The 19,418-nt window shown below is 31.3% G+C and overlaps 3 protein-coding genes across 3 annotated transcripts; 2 read left to right on the top strand and 1 right to left on the bottom strand.

The window, feature by feature from the left end:
* The first annotated feature begins 6,098 nt into the window (after nucleotides 1–6,098).
* Nucleotides 6,099–9,511, top strand: LOC110625973 (zinc finger protein WIP3). The gene is made up of 2 exons (XM_021771684.2): nucleotides 6,099–6,800; nucleotides 8,693–9,511. Exons 1-2 carry the CDS (start codon nucleotides 6,213–6,215, stop codon nucleotides 9,128–9,130), a joined length of 1,026 nt encoding a protein of 341 aa, XP_021627376.1. The 5' UTR covers nucleotides 6,099–6,212; the 3' UTR covers nucleotides 9,131–9,511.
* Nucleotides 9,512–11,275: 1,764 nt separating this feature from the next.
* LOC110625473 (protein ADP-ribosyltransferase PARP3) lies at nucleotides 11,276–16,352 on the top strand. The gene is made up of 17 exons (XM_021771074.2): nucleotides 11,276–12,543; nucleotides 12,633–12,828; nucleotides 12,933–13,046; nucleotides 13,334–13,391; nucleotides 13,481–13,550; nucleotides 13,635–13,809; nucleotides 13,894–14,027; nucleotides 14,115–14,352; nucleotides 14,455–14,582; nucleotides 14,664–14,740; nucleotides 14,849–15,009; nucleotides 15,099–15,308; nucleotides 15,393–15,495; nucleotides 15,580–15,662; nucleotides 15,737–15,880; nucleotides 15,959–16,141; nucleotides 16,211–16,352. The coding sequence occupies exons 1-17, from the start codon at nucleotides 12,230–12,232 to the stop codon at nucleotides 16,295–16,297; spliced, it is 2,475 nt and encodes an 824-aa protein (XP_021626766.1). The 5' UTR covers nucleotides 11,276–12,229; the 3' UTR covers nucleotides 16,298–16,352.
* Nucleotides 15,869–18,362, bottom strand: LOC110625472 (beta-1,6-galactosyltransferase GALT29A). Its single transcript, XM_021771073.2, has one exon. The coding sequence runs from the start codon at nucleotides 17,798–17,800 to the stop codon at nucleotides 16,628–16,630; it is 1,173 nt and encodes a 390-aa protein (XP_021626765.1). The 5' UTR covers nucleotides 17,801–18,362; the 3' UTR covers nucleotides 15,869–16,627.
* Between the last annotated feature and the right edge of the window lie 1,056 nt (nucleotides 18,363–19,418).

The raw sequence follows: 19,418 nt of genomic DNA, 5'->3' as shown, positions 1-19,418 counted from the left end.
GTTAAATTTGAAGATAATTTTTTTGTTAAATTGAGTAAATATTTAGTTTCCATTATTTATTTATGGAATATAATTTGTATTTAAAAAATAATTTATTTTTATTGTTTGTTTTTAATTTAAGATCAAGGCGAACATTGACGCCTCTTTAAACTTGCAACGAGATTCGGTAGGTTTTGGTTGTGTCATCTGGAAGGATGATGGGAGTTTTGTGACTACTAGAGTAGGCTCTTTTTATAGTCAGATGAATGCAAAATGTGCTGAAACTATAACATTTCGAAAAGTATTGAGTTGGATTAAAGAGTGTGAATGAGATCGAGTTCTTTTCGAATTGAATGCTCAGATACTTGTGTTATCTAGTTATGAGGAAGCAAAGTGTGTTTTTGTTCATAAATTTACGAATGATGTCGCTCATATTCTAGCAATATCGGCTCATTCTGAATCAGATCAAGGAGTTTGGATTGATCTCTCCTCCTCACATTGTTTCTTTATTCTCTATAAATTAATGAAATTTTCTTGTTATTTCAAAAAAATATATATATATATATAAAAAATACATTAATAATAAATCATATAATTAAAAAAATAATATTCATTAGTTAAATTTTTAAATGTCTTATAAAAAATATTATTTTTATGAAATAGTCGGAGAATTAATAAAAGAAAAAAAGCCGAATTTTATCGGACTAATTGTTTGGATTACAACCGAATAAACGAACATCGATACCTAATTGAAAGCCCTTTCAATGGGCTAATTCTCCAAGTTTGGTACAATTCCATTGAGAAACTGCAATTAATTTGGAAGAGGAAGAGACCTAAGTCAAGTCAACTGAAGCAGGCAGCTATATTTTTATTTATTTATTTATTTAATTATTGTTAAAAAAATTCTACTAGATTGACCAAAAATTAATGTAGTTTCTAGAGTGTGTGTGTCACAAAGATCCCATCACAACAATGTTTAATTTATGTATTACACTCTCCACTTTTGAACACAAAACTCACCAAACCCTATATATGTCTCTTCTTTGATGTCAGCATTACATCCACATGAATCATACCCTTTTTTTATATTTAAGTCATATTCTCATTATGAAGAGGAAAAAAAATTCATAAATTCATAGTTCATTTATTTTATTAATTAATTAGAGTTAATTCATCCATTAGAAAGAATAATTAATTTGAGAGATAAAGAAGGAAATCAAACCCTAGTCATTAAGATATTTTTAAACAGTGGATAGCAGGCTAATTAAATAAAAAATACTTTATTAATTATTAATGAAAAAGATTGGAGGGTATATTTAATGTTAATATGCAAAAATTAAAATGAAAATATCTAAAATATAATAAAATTTGATAAATTAATTAAAATCTAGAAATTGGGTGAGTTTGGTCCACCCAATTAATTGTTGAACAAAGCAAAACTCCATGAAGACCATCAAAATGGAGAAGTTATGATGGAAAATTAGAATTGATTTTTCCAATTAATTCTAGATTTGTGACCTCCACAAACCCTAATATTGGAAAGTTTGGAATTAGGCCAACATAGAAAGTTGAGATGATTGCAATAGGGTTACTTATTATTTGGGTCCAACTTGTTTGGTTGCATGAAATTATTCTTAAAAAAAATTATTTAATTACCATTTTAAAAAAATAGACTTATTTTCATTTTTTATATGCCTAAAATTTTAGGTCATTTCCTTTTATAAATACTCGCTTATTAATTTACTTACGAATATGTATTTATTTAATTGGATAAAATAAATTATTTAATTTTTAATAGAGTTATATTAAGAAAGAATAATTTTTTTTTATTTATTTTAATTAAATTAGTGATAATATTTATATATAAAATGACACCCAATTGAGGAAACTTACCCATCAATGGAAATTTGTGATAAATTTTGGTATAAGAAGACCAAATGTAGGACTTTAAGATGAAGAAATGATGATAATATAGAAACAATAGCTAAGCTAACTCATTGGATTGACCACTTACTCTTTCCAGAAATTTTTATTTTCATTATTTGTAATATATAATTTATAAAACTGAAATTACGTATTTTGTGGGAATTATTGAAAATGGTCTTAATTGATTTTCTCAACCATAAAAATGTGTCCCCTTATGAAACGATAGAAAAATAAGGCTTCTCACCACTAAGACCTTTAGAAAATATAACATCAAAGTCTTTTTTTTTTTTTTTTTTTTTCCGAAAAAGAAGAAATCATTTCTGAGTTGAAAATTATTAAGAAAAATGAAGTCAAGTCAAAAAAATTGAGTAGAAAAAAAATTCATAATTTCCATAATTTCGGCTACGTTTATGCACCCATGATCTTATGATCACGGTGACTCTAATAAATCCAAACTAGACTTTTATTTTTTTATTTAAAATTTTTACTAGTTGTTAAAAATAAATATTAATACCCAAAAAGTGCAGAAATTAATCCATTCTATCATTTTTGTTTGATTTGTGGATTTCATTTTACTTAAACTTCCATTCATGTAATAGTATTTTCTTCAAGTGTAAGGAATTGTACTAATTAATATATGCTGATTGTAATTTTTTAGTTAATTATCATATAATTAAATTAATCATGTAATAAATTGATTAATACTATAATTACTATTTCTCCAAAAAAAAAAAAAAGAGACGTCATGATTGGTTTCAAAATTTTATCATGACTTTTCATTGAACAAATAGTTTTTTAATTATTTACAAGAATTTAATTTAATTAATTTTTTAAGTTAATAAAAAAATTAAAATTATATATAATTTTATAAAAAATTATTTAAATTTTTTTAAATAAATAATTGTAAGAAAGGTAAAAAAAATGGGACATAAAATTCATAATTTGGAAGATAGGCAATAATTTTTAATTTTATTTATTTTGAAAATAGGGTTTTAGGCAAGGATATATTAAATTTATTATTTTCTATGGTTTAAACAACCTAATTTATATAGGCGTAATTGCATATATATATAGGTGACACTTTTGACTATATATTTTTTTAAATTTAAAATACCATTCAATCAATAAAATTTCTATATAATCAATAACACAAATATGAGAGCTAAAATATATTAATAAAAGTCTTAAAATCTAGAAAATAAAAGAAAAAATATATATATATATATTTAAAAAATCTAGTATGAAATTCTTTTTTGAAGATTTCTAAGGATTAGCTTTTTGGTATCGTTGATATTTTCTTGTCTCAGTTTTTCTCCTTTTGAAAGTAAGAAAAGCAGGTCACTTGCCTAATAAGCTCCAATACTCCTATTAAGTCTGTGACCTAAAAAAATATATAGTTTATGCACTTTCGGTTTATATAAATACGAGAAATAGCTGTAAGTCTAATAATGTAACAGTCTGATTAAAATTGACTTAAATAATTTTTTATATTTATTTTTTTATTTAATTTAAAATAATTAATTTTAATAGTGAGAGTAGTAATGTTATAGTAATTAATTTCTTTTGATTAAAATTTGAAATGGGATTTACTTTTTTTATTTAATTTTGACTGATTTAAAATTTAATGATTTAAAAAATATAATTCAATTATTAATATCTGATTGGTGTGAAATATATATATATATATATATATAGAGAGAGAGAGAGAGAGATAAGCAGGTATGCATGCATAGGTATGGCTTGACAACATAATAAAGTCCAAGAAAAAGGCTTTAGCAGAGCATGATTAATGTATGAAAGGGGAAAAAGAGTGAAGGAAATGTGTGTATATATGTTGGAAATCAATGGGTTGAGCTTTGGATTTTGTGGTAGAGAATCATACACTGTAGATATAAGGTACATAAAGAAAAGTTAGAAAAAAAAAAAAAAAAGAAAGAGGAAGCTATGGGGTTGGTTTCATCCCCTGAAAATCCGGTTAAGATATCTTGGTTGTCGGCAAAAATGATTTCAAAGGTTTAACCATAGCTTATAACCTCCAAAGTAAATTTCCACAATGTGTTTCCATAATTTTGGCAGTGTGGGCTCCATCTTTTTGTTCATTAGATTTCAGGCATTTTCTTACATTTTCACACTTTCGTGGGCCTCTTTCTTTATTTTATTTTATTTTCTTCCATAAATATCTTTTGCTAACCATATAAGTATGATATTTCTTGCTTAAAAGAGAAATGTACAATTTTTTTTTTTTTAAATTTGGGAGTTGGAACTTATAGTTTTAAAAATGACTCAATATTATTAAAATAAAACTTATTAAAAACAACCTTAACTTAAATCAATCAATAATATAAAGTAAATAACTTTTGGTATGTGGCAGTTTTGTTCTAATTTAATAAAAATTAAATTTGTATATAAACATTAATTAATTTTACACGAATTTCTATATATATATATATATAATTATTTAATTTAATAATTATCTAAAGTCACACTTCCTCTACTGCTGGCTTTTTCTTCATCATTGCTGCTTTTCTTTGGATACTTACTTGGTGGTAGATAGTATTTTAGAGCCTCTGCTTATATACGGAGATTTTTTCTTATTTTTCCTTTTAGCATGTAAACGTTTAGATTTGAATTAATTTTCTTCTGAATATGAATTTTCTTATAAAAAAGAAAATGAAATCATCACACTTATATAAGATACAATCGATAACGTTTTAAACATGGGCAAGAAGGTCATATCATCTTGTACATTTTTGTCCACTATAAGTGTAAGAAAAAAGAAGTTAAGGTAGCGACTTAAATAATTAAAAGGTGTCTGAAAGGATTCCATATAGTTGGTAGCGTAGGGCATCAAGGACATATGCATGGCAGTCATCATCAAGGAAATACTGAATTTTGCAGCAAGTTTTGCCTTCATTTTTTACCCTTTGCTCGTCGCTGCCTTCCTACTTCCTTATCCATTTACGCGGGATCAGCTCGATTTTATATGAAAATGAAAGTTCGATCAGCTCGATTTTATATATCTAAAATCATTGTTTTGGTAATGGATCTGGGAATGATTTAAATTTTAATGGGTATTACTGTTTTTTTAGAGAAAGAGAACAAATTAGATTAGTGTTATTTATATATATATATATTATTCCAAAAAGGAAAAGAAAAATTCCCAACAGACTTTGTCATTACTTAATTGGATTGTTCACATGTATACAAAAATCCAAAATTGTATTTATTTATTTATTTTATTATATTTTAAATTTAATTAATTATATCTCACTCAAAATACACCAACAAAATATTATTTTAATAATCTAAAACAAAATCTCATGCAGCCTATATTGAAAATTGTAATATATATATTTAAAAATTAATCTACATATATATGCGAAAACTTGCTCGAATTACTATTTTATATAGTAGTAATTAAAAAAAAAAGAAAAATTTAATTAATTACTATGAAGAAGAAATTTACTTTTCCGCAGCTTATATTGAAATTTAACATTAAAAAGAAATAAAAATTTATATGTAGAGGTCATCATCTAGAAATAAAATATATAACTGCACCAAACATGAAATGAAAATTCCCTCAAGGTCTATAGGATTAAGATATCATTTTCTTTTTCTTTTAGGTATTGACCAAATGCTCTTTCCTTTTTCCTTTTTCTTTTTTCCTTCCTTCCATGTGTGAGCTCATGCCTCAAATTCCATGAATATGAAATTTAATTTAATCTTAGTTACTAATATTATTTTAATTTTTAATTGATTTCTAATTTTATAAAAATATAAACTATTTAATTAAAAATAATTAAAAAGCAGCACCATAGAATTTTTAAAATTTTAAGAACGCTCTAAAATATTTTTAAAATTAAAAAATTAATTAGTAAATTTTTTATTATATAGAAATTAAATAGTAATTTTTTTATAAAAAATAATTAAATTTATATTTAATTATCACCCAAAGAAAGAGTGATAATTGTCTCTACTCTTTCATGATAATAATAATTATAATTATCATTATATCCAAGTTGTGTCATTATTATAAATAAATAGTCCAAAAACTATTCTAGGATTCTCTTCATTTATTGATCAGTCCCATTTTTGCATGTCATTTTCTCTAACCCCACCACTAATCTCTCTCTCTCTCTCAAGGTTGAGGAGTAGAGAAGAAAGACTTCCCAAAAGACAAACCAAACCAAACCATCTTTTAAAAACCAACCTTTGAGCAGTGCAAAGCTTTCCCACATAAAGTCTACATATAAACCATCTTTGTGAGAGAATTTCAAGGGCTTCTTCCTCTCACTTCTCACAAAATTATGGGTTTATGGAACTATCATCTACACAACAACAATCTTTGCTTTCAACCTCCTCCTTTCATTGAATGGCTCAAGCCATCCTCCTCCTCCTCCTCTTCTTCTTCTTCACTTACTTCATCTTCTTCCTCCTCTTCTTCCTCTGTGACTCAACAAGTTCAGCTCACAAACCCCATGAGCATACTAAAGCTTCCTCTCTTGTACCCACAACAACAGCAGCAGCCTCAGCAGCAAGAAATTGTGAAAGAAACCATCCAATGCTTGCCTCTTCTAAGCAGACTCACAGAGAATAAACCATTGAAAGAAGAGAATATGGGAGTGCAAGAAACTAAAGAGGAGAAGATTGATCAGAAGGTAACAGTGGCTTTGCACATTGGACTACCTAACAGTAGTGGAGATTCTCAAGTTGAGACCAAAGTTTTTGATTTTAAAGAACAGCAACAGCCCATGAAGAAAAGTATCCATGGACACTGCTCTTTCAACACAGAGAGTAGGTTTTGGATCCCGACTCCTGCTCAGATCCTTGTAGGACCTATGCAGTTTGAGTGCTCCATCTGCAGCAAAACCTTCAATAGGTACAACAACATGCAGGTTCGTTTAATCTTCTCCATATTCTCTTCTGGATCAAGACTAATGATTATAAATTGTTGGGTATGCGTGATTTATCTCTCTGTGAATTTCTTTTCTTTCCTTTTCTTTTCTATCCGTAGAGTCCATTTTCTCTTGATACTACGAATGTTCAGAATTGGGAATCATAAAGTATTGGTGCATGATTCTCTCTTTCAGTTTCTTTTTTCTTTGTTGAATTTACATGATGATATAATTGTAGACACTGATCATAAGCAAACTGCTTGTTTTTCTATCTCTGTGGTTGGTGTTTGAGAGAGACAGACTTTGTTATAGCTTAAATTATGGGGGAAAGTAGCAGTTTGATGAAGAGTGTATTCTATGTAGGGACAAGTAACTAAAACAGCGTATCTTGGTAAAAAGATCATGTAAAGTTGATCTTTTAATCAGTGATTATCGTACATAATTTTGAAAAATTAACATGATCATTACAACACTACTTTTGCCTTAAAATTAAACCTGCAGAGAGGGTCTAATGATTCAAATTTAGCTCTTCTTTTTTCCATTCTTTTTAAATATAAATATTTCCTGCAGGTTGTATGATCAGAAGAAGATAATCTCTTTTTTTTCCCCTCTTTTTTATCTAGTTAATTTGATGCAAAAGCAAATAAACATTTTATTTCTATGATGCATTATATGCTTACCATGCCTAAATATATATTTGTGCATATACTTCCATACAGTAGTCGAAGTTTATATGTGAAAATCAAAATGATATTAGTGTCGTTTTCATAATAGTATGATATCGAATCTCAAACTAACAAAAAAAAAATTATATGTGAAAAAGGTTGAAATAGTGGCACTCTTCTAATATCTATTTAAGTTGCGTATCTATTTTTTTTAATATATTTTTAGTATTTTATACTTGGCTTATAATTAATAGATTTTGTATGATTTTATCTCAAAAAAGTGAGATGGGATGGTACGGATCATTCTCCTTTAATTAGAAATATCAAATTTGAATTTTAGTATTTGAATTTTAGTATAGAGTGCTTTTAAAATTTGAAAGAAAGTGTTTTACTCTCTTAATAGATCTTTCCGTCGCAAATTCAAAGAGTCAATGAATTTCGAAAAACCGAATAGTTTATATAAAAATAGATCTTATATGATTTTAATTATATAAGACTCAAACTATATTTTTATGGACTTGGCAGATTCACACTCCAAAAACTAGTTATCAAGGTAAAAGATTTGAAATATACATAAAACCCACAATGAAATTCCACACTTACAACTTGGGATTCCAAGTTTTATACCTTATTCAACTAGATTCATCACACATATTTTACTCTCGATTACTGTTGTTTTCTTTCCTCACTATGATATTTCTTCCTCTCCCTCGGTTAAGAAAATTAAGGTTTTCTTGTCTATTAATTATTGCTTCCCCTTACATGTGAAAGCCAAGGGAAGTGGAAATCATATGAAATTAATAAAAGGGGTTAATAATTAAGTAGCACAAAATGATTGAAGAGATGAAAGTGGATGCAAAAGGAGATGTGTAAAGAGACTGAAAATGATTATATCAGGAGGCAATATAAACTATACAAGTAGTTGAAAACAATTATCTAAAGATATAAAGAGATAAAAAGGCCCCCCCAACCCTAGGAGTGGGGAAGGAGCTATGCTACTTTATTGGATACTCATTCCTTAACCCATTTGTATTTCTTTTTATTGATTATAAATCCAAAAAATACATAATTATTGGTAAATTATGTCATAATATTTATGAAAAATGAAAATTATATGTAATTAATTATGATATGAACTGGGGATTTGATTTGTATAAGATCAATAGCAAATGTTGAGTAAAGTTTTGGCTGTGTTTGATGAAAATGAAGTGATATCTGGATTTATAGATGCATATGTGGGGACATGGATCTGAATTCAGAAGAGGACCAGACTCACTAAAAGGAACACAACCAGCAGCAATGCTGAGGCTACCATGTTATTGCTGTGCACAAGGTTGCAAGAACAATATAAACCATCCAAGAGCAAAGCCATTGAAAGATTTCAGAACCCTTCAAACTCATTACAAAAGAAAGCATGGAGCTAAGCCATTTATGTGCAGAAAATGTGGGAAAACTTTTGCAGTCAAAGGAGATTGGCGAACCCATGAAAAGAACTGTGGAAAGTTATGGTATTGTACTTGTGGTTCAGATTTCAAACACAAAAGATCTCTCAAAGATCACATTAGGTCTTTTGGCAAAGGTCACTCTCCTCATCCTTCTCTTGAAGGTTTTGAAGATGACAAAGAATGCATCAGTGCCTCTGAAGAAGATGAACTCCTTCACTAGCTCTAGCTTCAAAGTGAAACTTGCCCTGTTCTGTTCGTTTTTCGCTTGCTTTTGGAGTTGAAAGCTATATATAACATATATCTGCTGATACGTACCTAGGCTTGTGCTCAGTAACAAAAAATTCTCAAGAGCATGGGAAGCACAGAGGGAGCGGTTTGCTACGGAGCACTTGCTGGGAGATGATGAGCAGATTAATAATAAAGAAGATGATTACCTTCTGAAATGGTGATGAAGTTGATGAATTTTCTTCTGCTTGATGAGTAGAATATTCAAGCTTTTTGTGATGATCTCAACTCTCCAAGATTTAATGGAGAAAATTTGTTCGCTTCATTGCTAATTAACTGGTAATCTTTTCATTAATATTATAGTGATGATTTTGTTTGTTGTCTTCTACTTTAATTTGAGTTGTTATTATTATATATATATATATTCAACTTCCACCATGGAAATATGGGTAGATTTCTTTTTTTATTAGATTCTTACCCTAATTAAATTTGAGATTTTAGAATTTCGCATATGATTTTTTCTAATTAATTTGATCATGCCCATTAAAAAGATAATGATTCTTTTCAAATTTGAAAGATCTTCATATTACAAATTTGCATATAATTTTAATATTATTATATTAAGTTTATCAATCTTTTACTAAATTAATATTTCATAGTCTCTATATAGATTTTATTTAGTTATTTATTAGTTAGGAGTAGGGAGAGTTGGACACAAATTGAATTTTAATGTTATTATGAGAATTAATCACTAATGTATAAAATGTGAATGCTTATAAAAAAGACGTAGAAAATGTGAATTTTAATCTTTCTTTTGTTTTTAAAAAGACTATTATTATTTTGTTAATAAAACTTCACTTTAAATATATATTAATAAACTTTACTTTAAAAATTAATTAATTATTATTATATGTAAATTAAAGGTACATAATGAAAAGCAAAATTTCACCTACCCATATGTTTTTGTTAGGCTTATTATATATTGACACAAGGGTCAATATACTCCATAAGAAGAAATTAAATGGTTTTTATTTTAAATATTATCGCTTTTTGAAAATAAAAAAGTAGAGTTAAAAAATATATTAAAATATTTTTCCAAGTATTATCAACTAAATGCATGATGTATGCAAGAATTTAAGGACATTCAATGAGTTTCTGAAATTGTTAATCCTCTAGCATTAATTTTCCTTAGCCATAGTCTAATACTTGATATATATTTTGGTATTCTAATCAAATTTAACTCTATTTTTTAAGCAACATTATAAATATTTTGTTGAATAATTTTAAATTTTCTTTATAAATAGATTAATATATAGAAGCTTAAATCAATGTAGAAATTAAGAAAACTTAATTTCAAAGTAGCAATAGATATGAAAAGTTTTGTGTGTATTAATTGTCAAAAGGCAAAATGAACAAGTTAGCAAGAGTCCAATATCACCAAATCAAACACCCAACAACCCATAGATTAGATTAGATTAGATTAGATGGACATAACATCAGAATGCATGATTAGGCATTAGTTGATTTTGCAGTCCTACACTCATCACTGTTTTTTTATAAATATATTTATATATTTTTATCAACAGTCCAATTTAAGATGTGAATTTAGAGGCAAATATTTTTTTAAAAAATAATAATATATTATTGTACGTAGATGATTGAATTATAAAACTTTTGGGGTTACTGTGTGAATATAAGATTTTACGATCCCTTGATTTCAAACAAGGCACGTAGACTATAATGAATGGAGTTGAAATTTTTATTTATTTATTTATTTATATTTATGTTACTTTTGAGGTAAGCTTTACCAACTATATAAAGTTGAATGGCGAAAAAAATGTGTTTTCTTTTTGTTTATTTTTCTGAAGATTAGGGTCCTCCACTATGCTTTGTCGGAGAAAAAGCAAAAATTATATATTTTTCTATTACTTTTTTAATATTTATCGTTAACATCATTATTTAATAATTAGCAATTAAATTGTAATCTTTTTTTGGCTTTGCTAATTGATTGGATAGGATTTTAAAACATTGCATAATACATTCATAACTAATCCTATAATACTATTTATGAAGAATTATAGTAGTTGGACTAGTTTTATATATTGATATATTCATTTTATTGAAGTGCTCCGAATCAACATACGCAAAAGGAAAAGCATAGACACGTGCATGATCATAAAATATTTCAAGATAAATTATATTTAAATTCTAATTAATAAAGAATAGATTTGGCATGCCTACTTACTATGCACACTACCATCTTTTCATAAGCTAGAAAACAGCAGACGTATAATCCAGAGGAGAGGGTCCAGTCCATGTCTGCATTGCTTATGTATCCAGGTGTTTGTCCATCCAGCCAAGAACCTGCCAAGTTTCAAACCGCTAAGGAAATCGCTTTCTTCACTATTTAACAGATATAAAATACTCTTCCAAAAAAAATTAAATTAAATTAAATTTATATATTAACATATATAATAGTTAAATTTTATTTAATAAATATTTACCATTTAATGAGAAATAGATGTGTTCTTTTCGTCATATATTAATCTTTAAAATATTTTATGATATATGTATATATGGATGCATACGCTAAAACCACATAAACCCTGGAGACTGACTACAAAATCACCACATGTCAACAAATGCACCCAGTTGGACACGTGGCAACCGAGTATAAAGCTTAGTACACACGTTGTCTTGCTGGGAAGACACAGCAGCTATGGTGTTTGCTACTCAAGCATTTTACGTGTCTATTTAGGACGTATGTTGTTCCTGCGGCAACAAGGATTCTGCAGATCATCTCAAAATAGCTTAGTTAATAGTTGATCTCTGTAGCCACAAAACTAATATGAAGGTTCGTTGCTGCTTCATCTCTTGTTTATTTTCTCTGTATTTTCATTTATCCTGCAACTAGGAAAAATACCCAGTTGAATTATCATATCGATATTGTTTTTAATTATATTATCTTTGAATGAACATAAATAAAATTTTATTTTGTTGATTTGGGGGAACTAGGTTTGATTGATTTCTACGTAATTAAGGTTGTAGAAATTAGGAGACTGCATACTGAACTCCCAAAACTAGCTGGTTGATTATGTTGCATGGAAATGTGAAGGTCCATGAAACAAAGTCTCAAGCTCATGCCTCAGCTGCTGATGAAGGAAAAGTGATGACAAGGAAGCAGAAGGCAGAGAACAAGGGACATGATGGAGAACAATCTCCGAAGAAGGCTAAATCCGAACATGAAACTGATCGTGCTAATGGGAAAACTAAGGCAGACATTGCTAGAGAGTTTGAGGATTTCTGTAAATCCGTTAGAGAGCATCTCTCTGTTGCTCAAATGCGAGAAATACTAGAGATGAATGACCAAGATTCCTCTGGCTCTGATGGGTCTGTTACCACTAAATGGTTAGTTGATTCCAAGTATTAGCCATTTGGACATTGTCAGTGAAAGTAATTAGCTTGGATAATGTATTGATTATGTTCATTTTGAACAGCCAAGATTTGCTGTTTCTGGGAGCACTAGGGAAATGTCCATTATGTGACTGCAATTTGGAATTTGATGGTACGAGGTATTCTTGCAAAGGATCTTATAGTGAGTGGTCTAGTTGCACTTTCAAGACAAGTAATCCACCGAGGAAAGAGGAACCAATCAAATTACCAGATTCTGTTCTAAACACCCCTATTGCAGATGTAATTAATTTTTCTTCATTTTCTATCATGATAAGTTTTTTCTGCTTTGTGTGTCGATAGTTGTGAGTCATTCTGTGGAGTCCTCTTTATTCTGTCTTTTTTAGTTGCTTAAGAAGTATCAGGAGCCCAGCCGCCGGCCTCATCGGGACTTAGGTGCTCCGGCCAAGCCTTTTGCTGGAATGATGATTTCTTTATCTGGCCGTCTTTCTCGAACCCATGTATGTACTATTCTTCCCATGGTTTTGTTTCTTGATGTCCATTTTCCATTGCTTCAGAAAGCACTTTTCTGAAAAGCAGTCTTTTAAGGATTTGTTTGGCATTAGTATTTAAGCTGCTACTGAGAAAAGCATTATTTTAATTAGACGTCATTAGAGAGTGGTTGTATAGAAATCTAAAATAGCAGGTTGGAACTCCATTGAAATTGCAGCAGCAATGCTAAGTTGATCATTTGTGATATATTAGCGCTACATTGCTAATTAGATGAGTGTCTCATTGATTCATGCAGCATTACTGGAAAAAGATCATTGAGAAAAATGGAGGGAAGGTCGCCAATTCTGTTATTGGTAACTTTTCCTTTGACAGTTTGCTTTGAATTGGTTTGGATTTCAATTCTGTTTTTCTCTCTTGAGCATTTTTGCCTAAACTTCTGCAGGGGTGAATTGCCTGGTTGTTTCACCGGCTGAGCGAGAACGTGGCGGTTCTTCCAAGCTATCAGAAGCAATGTGAGCATAGAAGTTTCTTTAGGCTTTGTGAATTGAACACAGCATAATATTAACATTTACATTTACATTGAATCCCTTTTGAAGGGAGAGGGGCATACCTGTTGTGAGAGAAGCATGGCTTCTCGAAAGCATAGAGAAGCAAGAACTACAGCCCCTGGAAGCTTATGATGTCGTCTCTGATCTTGCTGTGGAGGGCAAAGGAATCCCATGGGATAAGCGAGAAGCCAGTGAAGAAGCTCTCGAGTCGCTGGCGGCCGAAGTAAATATAAACTCTAAACTCCTTTGACTTGCAAGAGTGATCCCATCTTGCCAATTTTAATCAGAAAACTGTCTCTGAATGCAGATCAAAGTATACGGTAAAAGAGGAGTCCATAAAGACACTAAATTGCAGGAACGAGGTGGGCAGATATTCGAGAGAGATGGGATATTGTACAACTGTGCCTTCTCCCTCTGCGACATGGGACGAGAAATAAACGAGTACTGTGGAAGAACTCTTTAGAATTATTGTTCTTTCAATCGACCTTCTGCGAGTCGTAGATTCATCTTCTGTGTGTTTTGGTGTAGATACTGTGTAATGCAACTAATCTCTGTACCAGAGAGTAACTTGCATCTATACTACAAGAAAGGGAGAATAGGTGATGACTCCAGAGCGGAGGAGAGGCTTGAAGAGTGGGAAAATGTGGATAATGCTATTAAGGAGTTTACAAGGCTCTTTGAAGAAGTTACAGGAAATGAATTTGAGCCATGGGAAAGGGAGAAAAAGATCGAAAAGAAACTATTAAAATTCTATCCTGTTGACATGGTGCAGTTAAATCTGTTTCTTATGGACTTATTCATGCTATGTGTTCCAGTTTATGTTCTGGATTAGCTATGGCCTCATGCTTGATGGGATTTTTTTCCATAGGATGATGGAGTTGATGTGAGACACGGAGGGCTTGGACTAAGACAGCTGGGAGTTGCAGCAACACATTGCAACCTTGAATCCAAGGTTGCAAATTTTATGAAGGTTTTGTGCAGTCAGGAGATCTATAGGTATAAAGTCCTTCCCAGTTTGCTTCCTGCACATTCAGTTTCAAATGAGTGCTTCGAATCCTGTCTTAACTCTCGGAACAGGTATGCAATGATGGAGATGGGTTTAGACCCCCCTGATCTTCCAGTGGGGATGCTCTCCAATGTCCACTTGAGAAGATGTGAGCATTTTTTGCTTCTCGCTGCTTCCTTTGCATCGATTCGCTCTCGCACTCATGTATGCGAATAAACTGATCACCTGATATATATGCATAAACTCATCACATCAGGTGAGGAGGTCGTAGTTCAGTTTGTAGAAGCAGTGAAGCCAATTAAAGGCACTGGGCAAAAGTCTGAGGCAGTTTGGTCGGATTACAGCCAGAGATGGTTTACTCTTATGCACTCTACTAGACCTTTGATCCTGAGGGACTATGAAGAACTTGCAGATAATGTAAACCCAATACAGGCGTTTTTATCAACTCCAGACATGCTACAGAAGTTCTTCAAATCAATATTTCTGATCATGGATTTATTTTGCAGGTGGTAGCAGCATTCGAGACTGTCCGAGACATAACTGTAGCCTCGCATCTTGTGGGAGATATGTCTGGCTCAACCCTTGATGACCCGCTCTCGGATCGATACAACAATTTGGGGTGCTCAATTTCTCCAGTTGAGAATGACTCTGATGACTACAAAATGATTGTGAAGTACCTGGAGAAAACTTATGAACCCATCAAAGTTGGAGACATTGTGAGACCACTCAAACTTGAAGTTTGGACATTATCTTGTTAACAGATGATAATGCATTTGTTTTGTCTAATTATTTTGACTTAGGATTATGGAGTATCAGTTGAGAATGTTTTTGCTGTTGAGCCAAGTGCCTGCCCTTCAATGGATGAAATAAAGAAGTTGCCTAACAAAGTCCTTTTGTGGTGTGGTGAGATCTCTGTCGCAATTCATAATAATGTTAACTTCGCTTGTCTCGACTGTGGGGCAACTCAGCTTCGTTTTTGTCTTGTAGGAACTAGAAGCTCAAACTTGTTAAGGCATTTGAAAAAAGGATTCTTGCCAGCTACATGTTCTCTTCCTGTGCCTGGTTATATGGTAAAATCAATCAATCATCAACAAAAATATTTTTCGATTATTCTGAAGTCTAACAAAATGGGTTGTTTTGGTAGTTTGGCAAGGCACTTGTTTGTTCTGATGCTGCAGCAGAAGCTGCTAGATATGGTTTTACTGCTGTAGATAGACCAGAAGGATTCTTAGTTCTTGCTGTTGTTTCCCAAGGAGATAATATTACTGAGGTTTCGAGCGTACCAGAGGCAAGTTGGTTTCCATTTCTAAATTGTAATTTGTATTAACAAACAAGATTCCTAAAAATTCTCTACTTGATGACTCAGGATACAAAATCATTAGAAGAGAAGAAGATTGGAGTAAAGGGATTGGGGAGAAAGAAAACAGATGAATCAGAACACTTCATGTGGGAAGGTGACATCAAGGTTCCTTGTGGTCGCTTGATACCGTCGGAACATAAAGATAGCCCCCTGGAATACAATGAGTATGCTGTCTACGATCCCAAACAGGTACTAATGATGTTCTCTCTTAACACTTCCATTTAGCTTCCAAGATTCATTACTTCGCTGGAATTGCAGACAAGAATAAGGTTCCTGGTGGGAGTCAAGTACGAGGAGAAGGATGCTGTGATGGACACTGCAGAGCCACAAGGAGAAGTGAGCTAAGAAGGCTTTTTGTTCCTCTGGAAGAAGATCTTTTTGTCCAATGCTTCTGCTGTTGTCTTGCATGGTGTAGAAGGATTTTAATCGGAAGCTCACCGAGAAGTTGACGGATTTTGTTGCATAAAATCATCTCTCTGATGTAGTAGCTTTAATATGATCATGTGCATGCAATCGTTTTGGTTTTCTGTTGGAACACTTCATGCAATGGCCTAACAGATTGTAAATCACCTTGGGATGGTATATGAATATGAAACAGAAATCTCCAACTGTCTTGTTGAAGTGATTACAATTACAGCATTTGAGCTGGAAACAAAAGATCCAACTGGCAAAAATTCATTGATAAATTACCACGGGGGGAAACTGGAACTTGTCCGAAATGAATGGAATTGCTCGAGGAGTATGCGAAAGGTCATGATAAAAGTCATACTCTGCTTCATAATCATGCAACTTGAGCTCGCCCTTTTGATTAGTATGATAATGGTGCTTAGCCAAAGTTGATTTTCCAAAGCCAAAAACACTAACTTTATCACAAATCCCAAGGGCCAGCATTACAGCTTGAAAACCAGAAGAGTAATGAAACATGGAACCATCATGTGCAGAGCTCCATTCATCATATGACTTCCCAGTCTCCTCTACGAATCGTTTCAAAGAGTAATACTTCACAATCCTTGCACACATTATATCAAAACGTGGATCAGTGACAATCAAGGGCGCCCTGTGAGACGAATTACAAATGGTATAATCCAAGAAATGGACAGGTTGACAAACATACATAACAATGGGGACGTTAGCCCCATATGGGTGACAAAAACATCCTATTCTCCTGGCACAAAGATGCAATATATTGCTATTTACAAAGGAGATATTAGTTTTAGACCCAACATGTTGCTGATATCTTCCTGTTCTTGCATTGTTCAATCTGATAACAATCTCATGGCTATCAATCAAATCCCCATAATCTTTTTTCAACAGAATCCCACTGTTTCCCACCACAGCACAAGAACTGTACTTGCTGTTTGAACCCACTGATCCTTTTTGCCCATCAAGTGGATTCTTCACCAGGCTTATCAACTCATTCATTATATCAGCTTGATATCTTTTGGCTCGAGCCCAATCATGCAGTACCCTTCTAAAATCTAGCCAATATCGATAGAACTGTGGTGACCTGAGCATTACAGGGATGCCTCTGGATGAGCTAGCTCTAGTATCATGGTGATTGAACCTTCGCCAAGAAGCAAAGGTTCTATACCTTGCTTGACTAGCAAAGTTACCTTCTAACAAATGCTCTATTTCTTGTTTTGCTTGAGCTTCACCTATATCAATAGCTGCATATTTCAGCAGTGTAGAGTTGAAAACTGGGATTGGTGGTTGAACTATGACAATGGTTTCGAGCTCACTTGAGCTGAAACCGCCGCCTCTACGGCGGATTAGGATCCGGCAGCTAAGGGTAATAGCAAACACAATCAGCAACAGAATGCTAAAGAGTGGACGAACTGACCTTTTCATTGGCGTAATCAACTCGGCAGTCCGTTTTAATGGGTATCACTAAATCTGACCGCCAACACCACCACCGGATGTAGATTGTATTAGATCCATCTTCACATGCAAGAATTTTTGACATCCAAAGAAGTGAAAAGAAAAGAAATCAAGAAAGTGGACTAAGAGGTGTAAACATTAAATACAACGATGGTAAGTTTGTGGACAAAAAACATTTTCAAGAACCACATTGACTGACTAAAAGAAATAAACTTTACAGCTTGAATATAAAGATAAAATTTTGGATACCCAAAACATCTTGGCAGTGGAAAAAACTAGAAGAAAATGAAAAAGTAGGAAGTGTTACAAGAAAGTGAAATAGGAATTACAGAAGTTTGGATGAAAGGTTTGGTGAAGAAATAGGAAATTCATGACTGCGAGAAAAATTTGGGATAGTGATTGAGATTGAGATTGAGGGGGAGAAGCCGAAGATCTAAAAGGAGAAACGGTGGGTGACAGAGGGTTGTGTGCGAGTGGTGGTGGTGGGGAAAAGGAGGAGAGGAGGAGGGGAATATATCAGAGTACGAGTAGGGCCGGGAGGGAGGTGGCGGTGGACCTAAACGTTGAAAGATCACATTCTTTTTCTTTTAAAAAATATATATTTCAAGATCTCCTGGTGGATTTTAATTTTTTTAAAATTTATTATTTAGATCGTGTGATAGAAGAAAGTTTATTAATTATTATTTTATAATTTTATTTATTATTTAAAATTTTATTTTAAAAAATCATTAATTAATATTTTAATTTTATAAAAATATATTAATTAGACTTTAAAAGTATTTTAAATCTTTTAAAAATATTTAATAGTTAAAATTAATAAATAAAATATTTATAAAAATTAATAAATATTTTCATATTTTTTCAATAATAAAGAAGAATGAAGGATGAGATCCCTGTGTTATTATCATTATTATTAATGACTAAACTTATTAATAATAAAAATTTTAAATATTTATTTGCAATATTAAATAAATAAACAAAGGGTAATTGATGATGCTCCACTAACCAAAATTTTTTAATCAACCACTATAAAGTTGATGAGGATAAAGAAGTAGCAACTCTATTTAAACAATTAATAAAAATATATTTTACTTTATTTACAATATTTATCTTAAAGTATCAATCCTTTGGAATAATCGTCCCTAAAATCCAAGTATTTCTGCTGGCTAATTGAGAAATGGTATTTTATTTGTTGTTTTAATTTTGGGGCCAAAGGCAATGACTGGATTTTTGTTGGATAATGAAGCAATGGGTGATTATTGCAAAGAAAACCAGCTTTCTTGATTGGTGATGAAAATAGTTTAAGATTTAAAATAATAATATTTGGTAGGGTATGACTTATGAGACAACACCTTCCCTAGACCTAAATTTCAACTTCTCAAAAACTAGTCACCTTTGGAATCTACAATTCAACTCAAAAATTTAAAAAAAAAAAAAATGATTCAAAAGATCTGCTGGCAATTCCCTTAATTAATCTTCAAAATTCTAATGTTTGTGATGCAAATGAGAAATATTATAAATATTTTTTTATTGATATTAATTTCAATATCATGAGATTTGGTGTTGGAATTATTATTATTAAACATGC

The sequence above is a fragment of the Manihot esculenta genome, chromosome 11 (genome assembly GCF_001659605.2).
Source record: "Manihot esculenta cultivar AM560-2 chromosome 11, M.esculenta_v8, whole genome shotgun sequence".
Taxonomy (NCBI): domain Eukaryota; kingdom Viridiplantae; phylum Streptophyta; class Magnoliopsida; order Malpighiales; family Euphorbiaceae; genus Manihot; species Manihot esculenta.
The sequence above is the reverse complement of the archived record's forward strand: the minus strand, read 5'-3'. Positions and strand labels throughout refer to the sequence as shown.

What these genes read in the sequence shown, in the direction of transcription:
- LOC110625473 (XM_021771074.2), top strand. Translation starts at nt 12,230, where the DNA reads ATGTTGCATGGAAATGTGAAGGTCCATGAAACAAAGTCTCAAGCTCAT. An exon ending in GGTCGCCAATTCTGTTATTG is followed by an intron (nt 13,392 to 13,480) that starts GTAACTTTTCCT and finishes AAACTTCTGCAG; the next exon opens with GGGTGAATTGCCTGGTTGTT. An exon ending in CAAAGTCCTTTTGTGGTGTG is followed by an intron (nt 15,496 to 15,579) that starts GTGAGATCTCTG and finishes TTTGTCTTGTAG; the next exon opens with GAACTAGAAGCTCAAACTTG.
- LOC110625472 (XM_021771073.2), bottom strand. Translation starts at nt 17,800, where the DNA reads ATGAAAAGGTCAGTTCGTCCACTCTTTAGCATTCTGTTGCTGATTGTG.
- LOC110625973 (XM_021771684.2), top strand. Translation starts at nt 6,213, where the DNA reads ATGGGTTTATGGAACTATCATCTACACAACAACAATCTTTGCTTTCAA. An exon ending in ATAGGTACAACAACATGCAG is followed by an intron (nt 6,801 to 8,692) that starts GTTCGTTTAATC and finishes CTGGATTTATAG; the next exon opens with ATGCATATGTGGGGACATGG.